Genomic DNA, 14,355 nt, shown 5'->3' with positions numbered 1-14,355 from the left:
TGTGCCCCAACAAAAGCAGTCCGAATACCAGGAGCAAGACCCAGTGCAGCCAGAATAAATGAAAGAATGTATCTCAAAATTTCTTACATATATAAAAATAATGAGGTAGTGAGGTGGGATCAGTGTGGCGTGTTCAGAAACTGAAAGGCAAAGGAAAAGAGGACAGAAGATGAGATCCGTGGCAGGAAGGGGCTTTGGGCTGAGCCCCAGGCCGAGCTGTCTGGACTTAGTTCTGAGTGCCACAGAAAGCCATGGAGGAGCTTTGAGCAGCACAGTGACGGGATGCAGTTAAATGACCTGCCCAAGTCACACAGCAACAATTGGCAGAGCTGACTGCAGCTGGAGCTCGCAGAGCCAACGGCTGGCTCCTGCCAAAGACACAAGCTGAAAAGCCTCGGGGACAGCTTTCGTTTACAGACACTCAAGACAGAGCTGAACAGGCAGTGCTCACTCCTGCTCTCATCAGAATGCCCAGTGCCTTTGTCCCAGGGCTGGTCCTTAGTGAGGGTTCTGACTGTGCCATAAACACTCCTAATTACTCCTTTAAGATGGCAGCTGCCCAGAGGAAAATGCTAAGCTGTTACTAATGCAGTTTAGAAACGTACTTAAGCCACTGGATAGTGAGTGTCACTCAGCCGTTTCCTACTCTTTGCGACCCCATACAGGCCATGGAATTCTCCAGGCCAGAATCCTGGACTGGGTAGCCTTTCCCTTCTCCAGGGGATCTTCCCAACCTAGGGATCAAACCCAGGTCTCCCGCATTGCAGGTGGATTCTTTACCAGCTGAGCCACAAGGGAAGCTCAAGCCCCTGGATAAGCCAGAGCCTAATCAAGGGATCATAGTGTTTTTAACAGTAGCTCTTCCCAGAGCTGGAGAAGGATTTTTCTTCTTTTGCCCTGAATTATTCTAAATGGAGGAATCCTATGGAAACTGAAAATACAAGAAACTTGTTTTTCTTTCGCAATCTGAAGAGATAACAGAAAAGATGAAGACCGCATCAGTATTTTCAAGGACTTTCGCTGACCTGGATAATACTGGACACTTTTTTTCATATTTAATAAATAAATGGTAAGTTGGGGCTTATTTTTTGTTTGTTTTTAGACACCAATTACTTTCCCAAAATCTAAGGTAACAACTAGAATAGTTTGTGTTCACTTTCAAGATAATTTTAGAAGATATTGATATATACACTAAACAGGTGGATGTATATTAGAAATCCTTTCGGGATGCGTTTATCGTTTACTAAATGGAGTAAAGTAACAAACCAGCAACTTCTCAAGAATTTTCCTCTCTTAGCGGCTAACACTCTGGGACAGGAGAGTGTATTTTCAAAGATGAGGACGAATTTGAAGGGACTTAAATGTGCATTAAGCCTCTTTTTTTTGGCTTGCGGCATCTTAGTTCCCCCACTGGGGACTGAATTTCCGCCCCGCAGTGAAAGCGTGGAGTCAACCACTGGACTGTCAGGGAATTCCCCTAAGCACCCTGCCCCCCTATTTTTTTCTGCAAAGTAATTTGAACTGCTGCTGCTGCTGCTGAGTCACTTCAGTCGTGTCCGACTCTGTGTGACCCCATAGACGTTAGCCCCCCAGGCTCCACCGTCCCTGGGATTCTCCAGGCAAGAATACTGGAGTGGGCTGCCATTTCCTTCTCCAATGCGTGAAAGTGAAGTTGCTCAGTCGTGTCTGACCCTCAGCGACCCCATGGACCACAGCTTTCCAGGCTCCTCCGACCATGGGATTTTCGAGGCAAGAGTAATGGAGTGGGGTGCCATTGCCTTCTCCAATTTGAGCTAATAAAAGTCAAAAGGAATCCTCTCCTCAGTGATCTGGTCCTGCCCGGATTGTAAGCCTCAAGGGGGCAGCACTCGTGTTTGTATTCAGCACTGGGTCCCTGGGGTCAGGGACCACGCTTGGACGCACTCAGGGAAGCAAATATTCCCCGAATGAATGATGCGCGCGCGAGATGGGCCAGGAGCACGGATATTAGTCAGGGCCCATCGCTGGGCGGCGAGTTAGTGGTGGAGGAGGCCAAAAGCTAGTGTTGATCTTGCGTCACTTGCCTTGCTGCCGGGACGCTGTTTCTGGGGGTTGGGTCAACTCCATTTCTGCTTTTCTGACAGATTTCCAGGGAAGGTGTGCACCTGAGTCGGACGCCTGGAAGTCACTGTCAGCAGCGATCACCGAGCCTGGCCGCTGCGCTCCCGGCCAGCTCCCGGAGGTTCTCACTGAGGCCCGATGCACCAAGACCACCACGTCGGATCATTACCCGAGGAGGCCACGACCTTTCTGCAGCTCTGCCCCATCGCGTCCGGACGGGGCCCGCTGCTCCCGGTCGCAGGGCTCGGACCTCGCCTAGTCAGATAGGGCCGCAGCGCTCGGCGCGCGGGTGGGTCATGGAGGCGGGGCCGGGGAGGCGGGGCCCGGGTTGGGGCGTGGAGGCCCGGAGGAGGTGAAGGGGTGCAGGACACACCTCCTCTCCACCGCCCCGGCCACGCCCAGGGGTGTGGCCTCATTTCTACGACCAGGGTAGGGTTTCATAGTCCCGCCCCGTGTGAGGTTCCCGGCCGCGCCCCGTCCCGTCCACCCGTAAAGTGCGGGGAGTTAGCCTCTCGGGGCGCCAGCTGCACGGTGCCAGTAAACATTGCAGGACGGGGGGCTCTGCCCGGCCGTTCCTCAGGCATTCCGTCCGTCCTCACATGTGCCAGGCGCTAGGCACGGAGCAGAGAAGGGATACCGCCCACTGTCCTGTGAGATCCACACTAGACAGTTAAAATAAAGGAACAAAGTCCAGGTGCTGTCAGTGCAGGAGACCAGACCCGCCCCGGGGAACCAGAGCGAGCGCAGGGTCGGCCACTGAGAATGTGGCCCAGCACCCCCCAAACAGCAGGCGCCCTGAACGCCCAGCCGGACACCACGGACTCCCCAAAGGGAGGCGCGCATCCCTCTGGGGCCAAGGACGTGACCCAAAAAGGCCCTTTAGAGCGAAGGGAAAGGCTTGACTTTGGAGTTGGACTCAAGGCTGTTGGTGAGGCCACTTGCGCTCCTGGGAGCCCCACTTAGTCACTGATAAAGAGGGGACAGAACCCACCCCTAAAGATTCTTGGGAGGGATTTAGGTGGCAGTGTCGACCGGTGACCTCTCTTCCCCAACACGTGGTCCTGCTCTGTTTTCTTTTTAGTACCTGTGGTTTGCTCCTGTAAACCCCCTGAAGTCTGGAACTGTCCCTCACATTTAGCTCAGTATCCTCAACACCAACAGCAGGCCCTTGGCAAAGATTTGCTGCATGAATGAAATGCTGACCAAAGAACCACGCACACAGCAGGCTTTTTTTTCTGGCCATACATGGAGATAAGGGGGACCTCCCAGACTCAGGCTTGAACCTGCTCCGCCTGCAGTGGAAGCACATGGTCTTAACCACTGAACTGCCACGGAAACCCCAGCAAGCATTTTTAAATGGCAGCTCTTGGCCCCCACCAAACATACAGGTTGACAGACCCTCAAGGGGCACAGAGCCGGTCCTGACTAGGTGGGTCGGAGGGGTAGTTAGACTCTCAAATGCCAGCCAGGGTTGGAATCTTAACCCGCTGCTTTGTCTATTTCCCTGGCCCCGCCCTCTCCCCAAACCACTCCCAAACTGGGAGGTTAAGGGTTAACTCAAGGAAGCCCCCCTCACCACCTGGATGGGATTGGGGCAGGCAACTTCCTGTTCCATTTTCCCGGAGTCCTTCCCCAGGTTGGCCGAGGCTGACTCTGGCCTTAGGGGCCCTCAGAGAACACCCCCACGAGTGGTGAGTTGCAGAGAGGCCTGGGGTGCAGGCTGCCAAGGACAAACTTAAGGGGTTCCTTGTAGCTTGGAGAGAGAAAGGGGGCTCCAGGCCTCTGGCGGGCTGGTGGGATAAGGCATTAGAGTGCCAGAAGAGTCTTGGGCGGACGTGGTTGGTCTGTGCTGGGAAGCCCAGTGCTGGGGAGTCCAGGGCTGGGAAGACTGGGAGGCCTGTGTAAGTGGGGGCATTTGGGATGATCGCGGGACTTCCTGTGACGTGGGCTTGCTATGGCCTCTGGGGAGCAGAAGGCAGGCTCCACGTTCCCCAAGGTGGACTGACCGGGCTCCTCGACTCAGCTCAGCACTAGAGGGGAGCGCAGCCAACAAAGACGAGCGATCCAGGGAGCAAGGGAAAGTTTCTGGCCAAGGACCCCAGCTCTGGGCACCCCTGTTGTCTGGGCGGGTCTTGTGGCTGCACCTCCACCCGGGCTGGTCTACCTTAAGCCTCTCCGCCACTCTAGGCTCCAAGTTAAGCTGGTCAAACACCGGAGGATGGCTGAAGAGCGCCACACCCTGCCTCTTGCAACCCAGCTCACCCCCTACAGATGCGCATATTCACAGAGCTTTTGTCCTGCAGACTTGGGGGCGGGAGAGACTCTCCAGGCCAACGTCCCTTGAATTCCACCTCTTTCAAACCTTTTGGTGAGACCTCACCTGAAGCTTGTGGCATCCCAAGAGTTTAGGCCTGAGGGTTGGAAATTTGAATGCCCTTAGTTTTTCAGATTTGTGCTGTAATATTTGGATTTAGACTAGGCAGATCGCACACGGCAGGAGGGTAATTGGGTCCTTTTCTGTTTCTGAGCTTTTGCACCGTAAGATCGGTGTTCTCTCCTTAAAGCAAATCTTCGCTTCCCCTGGTGTGACCATGAGCAAGTCACGCATCCTCTAGGAGCTTGGTCTTTGCACCTGTCGAATGGAGAAATTATAGTTTACTGCTTGGGATGCAGTGAGATGAAGCGACCCTAAGCAGAGAACCCATGCAGAGAAGCTCTCAGTACATGCCAGCTGTTAATACTGCGTTCCTGATCACATGTGACTGGTTCTGTGTCACTTTTTTGCTCATGCTACCAAAACACAAGAAAACAAAAACCCGTTTTCTTGAAAGGTAAAGACCTCTTCCGCCCCAGACATGTTTGCATGCCTTCCTCAATAATTACAACTGCAAAGTAGATAGGTGGGTCGTGTGTGTGGCATCCCAGAAGAGAGGTGTCAATGAGTGGAAGCAACCCTGTGTGCCAACATGTAGGAAAGAACGGAAGTTGAACAAGGCTCTGGGGGAGAGGATGGAGGTGGGGAAAGCTGGGAGATTCTGGAGTGGTTGGAGGAGACTGGAGAGTGGCGGGAAGGAGTGGGTAAGATGAGGGAGAGGAAGGGAAGTTGGGAAGATGCTGGAGGGGGTGGAGGGAGGCTGGGGCTTGGGGGCTGATCAGGTAGCCAGGACACAGGCCTGGGTCTGTGTTTTAGCATCACAACCCTCTCCTCTGAGCTGGGAAGTGCTAGGCTCAGTTTCCTGTGTTCTTTAACCGCATTCAACCCCCACTCACACCACCTGAAAAGGAGGTTCAGAGATCCCTCAACCCCGAATGAAGAGGGCTTAAACTATCAAAGCTCTTGGCCAGGCCGACCTCTCCCTGACTCCATCACCAAGGCTGGGTTGCCTTCTTGGAAGAATGTCTGTATCTCTGTGTCTAGGTGTCCTGGGCTGTAACATGGTCATGATAGGACGAGCTATTAGCCATGGTTGTTTGTGTTTTCACTCAGTGAGAACAGCCAGCACTTAGACGTGCGCCCAGCGTGTACAGTCTGCAGGTGTGGGCACCGCTCTGCTGCCTTTACCTGGTGGGAAGCGATGCAGGAGGGCTTCTGCCCAAGTCTCTGCCTTGGATGTTCATGTGCGGGTAGGGGAACAGGTCTGGAAAATGCTCTTTTGCAGCCCTGAGGCTGGAGAACAGGGAGGGCAAAAAGATGTTGGAACTTAGGTTTCCATATCCATAAAGTAATCCCTGCCCGGATTGAAATATAAAAGTGACTCAGGAGTTCCAGGGCGGACCAGTGACTTGGGATTCCACGTTTTCACTGCCAAGGGCGCAGGTTCAATCCCTGGGCAGGAAGCTAGGTTCCTGCAAGCCACGTGGCTGAGCCAAAACATAAAATAAAAGTGCCTCAAAGCTCTGGAACAAAAGTACAAGCTTCTTTGGAAGTGTAAGCCTCCTGGCTGGGTTGTGCTGAAGGACTGAACTGTGTCCTCTAGGGGTGGGGCTGAACTTGGGTCATCTCCCCCTAGGTAGGTCTCCGCTAGCCCCAAAGGAAGGAACAGTCTTACAGAACCAGTGCCCCCTGTTGCCAAGTTAGAAGCACTTTTTTTTTTATTGTTAGCTAGACTCACAGGGATGTTGTGATGGATACCTCCCAGTGGACAAAGGAAGAATCCAGGATTTCTTTTAAAAAAAAAAAAAAAACTAGGAAAGAAAGGGAAATGTTTGCATCTCCCACTCATCACCCAGCTCCCCAGGCTGCACCTACTGTACACCTCTCTGCTTTGGCCTGCCTCGGGGACACATGTGTCACAAACCTCTGAAGGCAGTCAGCTTAGTCTCTCATGTGGAAACCCACCCACCGACCCCGTCTCCCTGGCTCATCCTGGCCTGTCTCCTGGGATGAAACCCAGGGAACGAGACTGGGACACTAGTTGGGAGGTCAGCCCTGCCCTGGTCAGCTGGGTGATCTTGGCTTTGACCCCTGAAAGCCACCTCCAGCACCAGAAAGTGAGAATCAGGACGTCTGGCTAAGGAGTGATCCCATGCATGAACTATACCCACCGCCCACCCTTTTATCTTTAAAATTCTCAAACTTCCAGAGAAGTTGAAAGAGCAATGCAATGAACATCCATACACCCACCTCCCGGATTCGACAATTGCTATAATTTTGCCACTTTCGCCTTGTTGATCCATAAGTGTGGATGAAACCTCACGCCTCTTCAATTCCAGATCCTTAACATTTTCTAAGAATGAAGACACTTCCAACATTGTGCAAGGCTGGAATCCCATCTCAGAAGTTAGTAGTCATTTCCCTTATTGCCCAGGGCTCCACCAGATTCAGATTTCCCCAACTATTTCCCCAAAGCTTTTTTCCCAGAATAACTTTTAGCACCACCATCCCTTAAAGGTCAGGTTTGCACGTTTCCTTAAATCAGCTGTTAGTCTCCTCTACAGCAATGTGCCTACAGGCACTTATTTTTTTATAACAGACTTGGAAGAACTTGGACCAGGTTTCTGGGAATGTCCGGTCTTTCGGATCTGTTCAGCTGTTTACTCAATGGATCATTTGGCTTGTTTGTTTTATAATCGTTTTTAAAATATTTTATTTATTTATTTTTGGCTGTGTTGGGTCTTAGTTGCGGCACATGGGCTCGGTAGTTGCAGAGCACGAGCTTCTCTCTAGCCATGGAGCCCGGACTTAGTCGCTGTGCGGCCTGTGGGATCTTAGTTCCTAGACCAGGGAAGTCCCTGTTTTATAAATGTGATATGTAACATTGAGTAACTTTAAGATATACAGCATTTTATTTATATATTATAATATGATTGTGATGTAGCAATAAGTATCATATTACATAATGTATTACAGTACGATATTATTATCTGTATTTGCTATACTGTGCATTAGATCGCTATGGCTTATTTACTACTTGTTACAACTTTGTATCTTTAAACACTATCACTCTTAGCCTCTCCGCCAACTTGTTCTTATTCCCTGCAATGCCCTTTAACTGGAAGTTGGGTCTAAAGGCTGGATTGGATTGCGACGGAGCATTTTTGGCAAGGACTCCCCTTTCGGTGGTGCCAGGTACCCCCCGTGGTACCATATCAAGATGCAGGGACAGCCAGACTGTCCTCTTTCGGGGCTGCCAACTCTGGTCCCTGGGGCAAACCGAGGTGACCTTCTAAGTGCTGCAGGAAGGAATGGATAATACTGAGCAATTCGATTTCTCTGCTTTGTTTGGTCAGGCTGAGCCACTACCCGTGACCTGTTCGAGAAGAGATTCCTCTGGAGACCACACCTGCAGGCACCCCTTAACACCCCAGGTGTGGGAGCCAGGAGGGAGAGACTTGAACACGAGAGCAACTGTGGTGAGGAGTCCCCAAGGTGAAGGATGCTTGCAGAACCCAGCCCAGCTGCGGGGGAGCCGGAGCAGCTCGGAGCAGTCAAGCTGGAGGAAGAGGAGGAGGCTGCCAGCCAGGAGGACCCTGGGCGGCCAGAGGCCAGGCCCCGGCCCGAGGTGGCTCACCAGCTCTTCAGGTGCTTCCAGTACCAGGAGGACATGGGGCCGAGGGCGTCCCTAAGCCGGCTCCGGGAGCTCTGTAACCACTGGCTGCGACCGGCTCTGCACACCAAGAAGCAGATCCTGGAGCTGCTGGTGCTCGAGCAGTTCCTGAGTGTGCTGCCCCCACATCTCCTGGCCCGGCTGCAGGGCCAGCAGCTCAGGGATGGTGAAGAGGTGGTACTGCTGCTAGAAGGTGTCCAGAGGGAGTCTAGCAACGTGGGGCCGCTGGTAAGAGGGGCGGCCAGTGGGCTGGACAGCAGGGGGAAAGGCGGGGACTTTATCACCCTGTTAAGAAATCACTGAGCTGAGACTTTGCTGGTGGTCCAGTGGTTAAGACTCCGTGCTTCCATGGCAGGGGGTTCGATCCCTGGTTGGGGCACTAAGGTCCCACTTGTCTTCCTCTGCCAGTTCCTTCTTGACCGCCTAACTCCCTCCCTCCCTGTCTGAGCTTCATCTTTCCACCGTGCCACTGCCCTTCGGAGTTAGTAGGACATGGATTACTGTCCTGTCTGTCCCCTGACATGGGTGTGTTCTGAACAGGATTTCAGTTTTAATGCTGGCAAGAATTGTCCCCGTGCAGACGTCACCTTGGAGGAACAGGGGGGCTCTTTCCAAGTCTCCAGCCACAGTCCCAAGAAGGAAGCAGCTTCAGAAGGGCCTCCAGCTCTGGAACCATCACAGGCGCTCCCGCCATCCCAATCGGGGCCCTCCAAGCCTGCTGAGATGGGGGACTGGAGACGCCCCCTGAGTTCAAGGCAGCCACTGAGCCCAGGTCCCAAGAGGACTTTGCAGGCCCCGCAAGAGAGCGGTGAGGCGCCGGAGCCCTAGGGAGATGGAGGCCTGGGGTGCGGGGGGAGCTGGGGGGCCAGGTGGGTGTGGGCAGGGAGGGAAAGGGGGCGGCCTCCTGAGCTGGCGGGAATGGCGGAGAGTCCCAGGGCCCTGGCCATGGCTGCACAACCCCGAGGCCGCACGGCGGTAGGGCTGCCTTCTCACAGCTCTCTGTCTCCCCCCAGTGCCGTCAGCCCTCCAGGGCCCCGAGCTGTGGCCAGAGGAGAGCTCGGGAGATCAGGAGCTGGCAGCAGTGCTGGTGAGCTGGGCGAGTGCCCTCACTCCAGGCCTATTTCCTGCTCTGCAATGTTCTCTGACTCTGCTTTCAGCAAACCCCTGTCTTCCTTAATTTAAACCTGGAGAGCTCTTCATCTCTCTTAGGTCCCCGAGCCCCGTTCCTCACTCACTGACAATCTCTGCCATCCCTTTGTCACAGGAGTCCCTGACCTTTGAAGACGTCCCAGCAAAGAAGGCTTGGCCTGTGCATCCTCTGGGTGAGACAGCCTTTTCCTGGGTTTATGACCACTGAAGGTTTTTTTGTATGTCCAAGATGACCCCTGACTTTTTGGCCTCTTTGGCTAAAAATGAGCTATTTTGATGAGGTGATATATATTTATATAGATCTATATTGATATGTCCATATCTATATAGATATAATTTTAAGGCTCTTTGCATCTAATCATCAACCGCCCCCCCTCCAAACTTTGAGCTTTTAAAATAAGTGGTCGAGAATTCCCTGGTGGTCCAGTGGTTTGGACTCCAGGCTTTCACTGCCATGGGCCCTGCTTCAATTCCTGGTCAAGGAACTAAGATTCCCCAAGCTATTTGACATGGCCAAGAAAAAAAAAATGTGGTCATGGCAAATACTGTATGGTATTACTTATATGTGGAATCTAAAATATGACACATGTCAACTGATCTATGAAATACACAGAACACTCGTGGTTGCCAAGGGGGAGGGAGGAGTAGATTGGAAGTTTAGGATTAGCAGATACCAATTATTACATATATTAATACAGTGGAAAAACAACAATGTCCTACTCGATCTCCTGTAATAAAACATAAGAGAAAAGGATATATATATATATAATTGAAAGAGTTTGCTGTACAACAGAAATTAACACAACATTGTAAATCAACTATACTTCAATAAAATTAATTACAACAGCTAAAATTAAATAATATAAGGGACTTCTCTGGTGGTCTTCTGGCTATGACTGCACTCCCAATACAGGGAGCCTGGGTCAGGGAACTAGATCCCACGAGGTGGCAACTATTAGTAAGAGTTCACGTGCTACAATGAAGATTCCGTGTGTTGCAACTAAGACACAGCACAGCCAAATATATAAATAAATATTTTAATTAAATAAAATCGGTGGTCATGGGAAGGCTTGCTAACCGATATAGGTCTCCATTTGGGAGAATGACATAGTGGTGATGGTTGCCCGACATTATAAACAGGCCTAATGGACCAGAATTATACACCTTACAACTGGTAAACTGTATGTTATTTGGGTTTTACCCCACTCTCTGCCCACCTACAGACTTTGCAGAATTCTCGGTGTCTTTCCACTTCGGGGCACTGAGGTTCTAGCGATTCCCAGAAGGCCCTCTGAAAAAGCCCAACCTGCCCTGTTTTCTGCTTCTTTTTTAGGAACTGGAGGCAGAACCCTAGAAGAGGCTTTTAAGGCAGAAGAGCCGAAAGGGGTGTCCTGGCCCTCGGCTGCCTTAGCAAACTCTCAGGCAGAGAGCCTCAGGGTGGCAGAAGAGCCCCACGCCCAGTCGCTAGGATCAGGCCCTGAGACGAGCAGCCCCGGAGGAGAAATGTCCCCTCCAGGCAGGAGTGACGTTCTCAAGGTCAAAGCAGCCGAGGACGCCCCCAAGTCGGACCCGGAGTTCAAGTTCATCTGCACAGACTGCGGCATCAGCTTCCCGCAGTTGGCCCGCCTGGAGGCGCACCAGCTGCGCTCGCACCCGGGCGCGCGGTCCTTCTTGTGCCTGTGCTGCGGGAAGGCCTTCGGCCGCAGCTCTATCCTCAAGCTGCACATGCGCACGCACACAGACGAGCGGCCGCACACCTGCCACCTGTGTGGCCACCGCTTCCGCCAGAGCTCGCACCTGAACAAACACTTGCAGACACACTCCTCCGAGCCCGCCTTCCTGTGCGCCGAATGTGGCCAGGGCTTCCAGCGCCGGGCGCGCCTCACACAGCACCTGCTGGCGCACGCCCAGGACCAGAAGCCCCCCGGCGGCACCCCGGAGACCAAGCCCCCGGCACCCCCCGAGCTGACCGTAGTCCTGTGCTCCCATTGCGGCCAGACCTTCCAGCGCCGCTCCAGCCTCAAGCGCCACCTGCGGATCCACGCCAAGGACAAGGGCCACCAGTGCTCCGAGTGCTCGGGCAGCCTGCGCCCCGGGCCTGAGCGCCGGCCCTATGTGTGCGGCGAGTGTGGCAAGGCTTTCCGGCGCAGCGAGCACCTGGGGGCCCACTGGCGCGTGCACACGGGCGAGCGGCCCTTCTCTTGCCAGGTGTGCGGCCGCAGCTTCAGTCAGAGCTCCCAGTTGGTCTGTCACCAGCGGGTGCACACGGGCGAGAAGCCCTACGGATGCCCGCACTGCGGAAAGCGCTTCATGCGGCGGGCCGGCCTCGCCCGCCACCTCCTAACCCACGGCGGCCCAAGGCCCCACCACTGTACCCAGTGTGGCAAGAGCTTCAGCCAGACCCAGGACCTCGCCCGCCACCGGCGCAGCCACACAGGCGAGAAGCCCTGCCGCTGCAGCGAGTGCGGCGAGGGCTTCAGCCAGAGCGCCCACCTGGCGCGCCACCAGCGCATCCACACCGGGGAGAAACCCCACGTCTGTGACACCTGCGGTCACCGCTTCCGAAACAGCTCCAACCTGGCCCGCCACCGCCGCAGCCACACGGGCGAGCGGCCCTACAGCTGCGAGCAATGCGGCCGGAGCTTCCGGCGCAACGCCCACCTGCAGCGGCATCTGGCCACCCACGCCGGGGCGGGGGACGAGGCCGCATCTGGGCCAGCTGAGCCCCCCCAGGAGTGCCCAGAGTGTGGCAAGGTCTTCAGCCGCAGCTGCAACCTGCTGCGGCATATGCTGGTGCACACTGGGGCCCGGCCCTACTCGTGCACACAGTGTGGCCGCAGCTTCAGCCGCAACTCCCACCTGCTGCGCCACCTGAGAACCCACGCCCGAGAGACTCTGTACTAGCTGCTCCCGCTTCGGCGGGGCCAATCGCAGCGCATGTCCCTGGGCTGCTCCCAGGCTGCCGCGCATGCGCCCTGCTCCCACCCACCCTCAGTCACCTCCCTCTGGCTCCACTGACCCCGCATAGTAATTCTTCCCTTGCACAGAAGCATCTCGTCCAGATCTCAGGAATGTATTTTAAAATACCCAAAGTAAAACAGCCTTCTGAACATGGCCCCTCTTTATGTTTTTTTTAAGTGCCACCTGGAGAAGGCAATGGCACCCCACTCCAATACGCTTGCCTGGAAAATCCCATGGATGGAGGAACCTGGTAGGCTGCAGTCCATGGGGTCGCTAGAGTCAGACACGACTGAGCGACTTCATTTTCACTTTTCACTTTCATGCATTGGAGAAGGAAATGACAACCCACTCCAGTGTTCTTGCCTGGAGAATCCCAGGGACGGGGAGCCTGGTGGGCTGCCGTCTATGGGGTCACACAGAGTTGGACACAACTGAAGTGACTTAGCAGCAGCAGTTACCCTCTCCACTGGGTCTGTGGTGATGCTCTCTGCTTCCCCCACCCCTTAAAGAGCAGGCTGGGTGGGAGTAGATCCAAGGAGAGTTCCTCCCCCCGAAAAAGGCTCACTGTGAGTGTGTGTATGTCTGTCAGGGTGTGTGTGTGTGTGTCTGTCTGTCAGGGTGTGTGTGTGTGTGTGTGTGTGTGTGTGTGTGCGTGCACATGCACGTGCGCGTGTGCATTGTGAGGGGAGAAGACAGCTGTTAGACCCAACTGTGGGCAAGGCCAACCAGTCTCACCCTGGAGTGATTTCTCCTCTGGAGTCCACCACTAACCCCTGTGTTCAGTACAACATCCTCCAGCGTATTTGGCTGTTTAATTAAAATTGAATAAAACTTAAAATCCCAGGTGTTAGATTAATACGGGAAACCTGTTCTTGTGGAAGGTTGGTAACTAATTCAAACAAAATGCTAGCAGTTAGTGGGTGATTAATTTAAACTGAAAAACTAAACCTGCCTGCAGGTAAGTTGGGTTGACTGTTGGGGGACCCCTAATCACGCATAGGGTCTTCCCTGGTAGCTCAGCTGGTAAAGAATCTGCCTGCAATGCAGGAGCCCCGGGTTGGATTCCTGGGTCAGGAAGACCCCCTGGAGAAGGGATAGGCTACCCACTCCACTTGGACTTCCCTGGTGGCTCAGTCGGTAAAGAATCCACCTGCAATGCAGGAGACCTGGGTTTGACCCCCTGGAGGAGAATGTGGCAACCCACTCCATTATTCTTGCCTGGAGAATCCCCATGGACAGAGGGGCCTGGTGGGCTACAGTCCATGGGGTCTCAAAGAGTCAGACATGACTGAGTGACTGAACACAGCACAGCACAACCGCCCATAATCCTCTTAAAAACCGGGAGCTGGTTTCTAGGTTTGCTCCACCTTCTTCCTGCCCATCAGGCCCACTTGGTTGGCCTCTTCCTCTGGTGCACAGATTTTAAATCACACGACTTCTGGTAACAATACAGGAGGAGAAAAGCAGCGCACTCCAGCTCCAGAGCACAATACCTTTACCCGGTGGCTTTTCAACCACAAAAATACCATATTTTAATTACTGCCCCTCCATCAACCAGACACATAACTGCTCCTTAGCAAATGCTTGTGGAAAGGAAGTGAACTCATCAACTAGAGCTCAAGCAGCTGAAGGAGAACCAGCCCTGAATCTGGGGAAAGTAGAGGTGATTCCTGGGCACAGCTGGGAGGGAGAGCTCTGAGCCTGGGGGAGTGCAGCCCTTCAGGGTGGGGAGGAAGACTGGGCTACAGAGAACCCCTGAAAACTGCTGTGGGTACCTCCCTGAGGCAGGAAGTCAGGGCTGGGGAGGTGAGGTAGGGACCTAGGGTAGGGGGATGTGTCCTCAGAGGTGGTGAGCCAGGCTGGCCCTCAGGCCTTGCTCGCTGGCCCCCAGTCTCTGCCTTGAGGCCCAGGTGAGGGATGCCACAGGCCCAGAAGCCCACTCCCGCCCTCCTACCCTGCTTTCCCTCCTGGCCCAGGTTTGGGCGCCCTCCCTCCCCTTCCCCTGGCCCCTGGGGCTCTGGTCTTGGAAGAAAGATGGTAGAGCTTCCAAGCCCCAGCTGGGGTACTGAAGGCCAGGAGAGAGAGGTCAGGAGAAGAC

At 54.1% G+C, this 14,355-nt stretch overlaps 1 protein-coding gene across 1 annotated transcript; it reads left to right on the top strand.

The window, feature by feature from the left end:
- Positions 1 to 7,219: 7,219 nt before the first annotated feature.
- ZSCAN10 (zinc finger and SCAN domain containing 10) lies at positions 7,220 to 12,409 on the top strand. The gene is made up of 5 exons (XM_061400961.1): positions 7,220 to 8,375; positions 8,688 to 8,955; positions 9,161 to 9,234; positions 9,412 to 9,469; positions 10,630 to 12,409. The coding sequence occupies exons 1-5, from the start codon at positions 7,977 to 7,979 to the stop codon at positions 12,198 to 12,200; spliced, it is 2,370 nt and encodes a 789-aa protein (XP_061256945.1). The 5' UTR covers positions 7,220 to 7,976; the 3' UTR covers positions 12,201 to 12,409.
- The last annotated feature ends 1,946 nt before the right edge of the window (positions 12,410 to 14,355 follow it).

Source organism: Bos javanicus, chromosome 25 (assembly GCF_032452875.1).
Source record: "Bos javanicus breed banteng chromosome 25, ARS-OSU_banteng_1.0, whole genome shotgun sequence".
Classification (NCBI taxonomy): Eukaryota; Metazoa; Chordata; class Mammalia; order Artiodactyla; family Bovidae; genus Bos; species Bos javanicus.
The sequence above is the reverse complement of the archived record's forward strand: the minus strand, read 5'-3'. Positions and strand labels throughout refer to the sequence as shown.

What these genes read in the sequence shown, in the direction of transcription:
- ZSCAN10 (XM_061400961.1), top strand. Translation starts at nt 7,977, where the DNA reads ATGCTTGCAGAACCCAGCCCAGCTGCGGGGGAGCCGGAGCAGCTCGGA. An exon ending in CTAGCAACGTGGGGCCGCTG is followed by an intron (nt 8,376 to 8,687) that starts GTAAGAGGGGCG and finishes TGTTCTGAACAG; the next exon opens with GATTTCAGTTTTAATGCTGG. An exon ending in AGGAGCTGGCAGCAGTGCTG is followed by an intron (nt 9,235 to 9,411) that starts GTGAGCTGGGCG and finishes CCTTTGTCACAG; the next exon opens with GAGTCCCTGACCTTTGAAGA.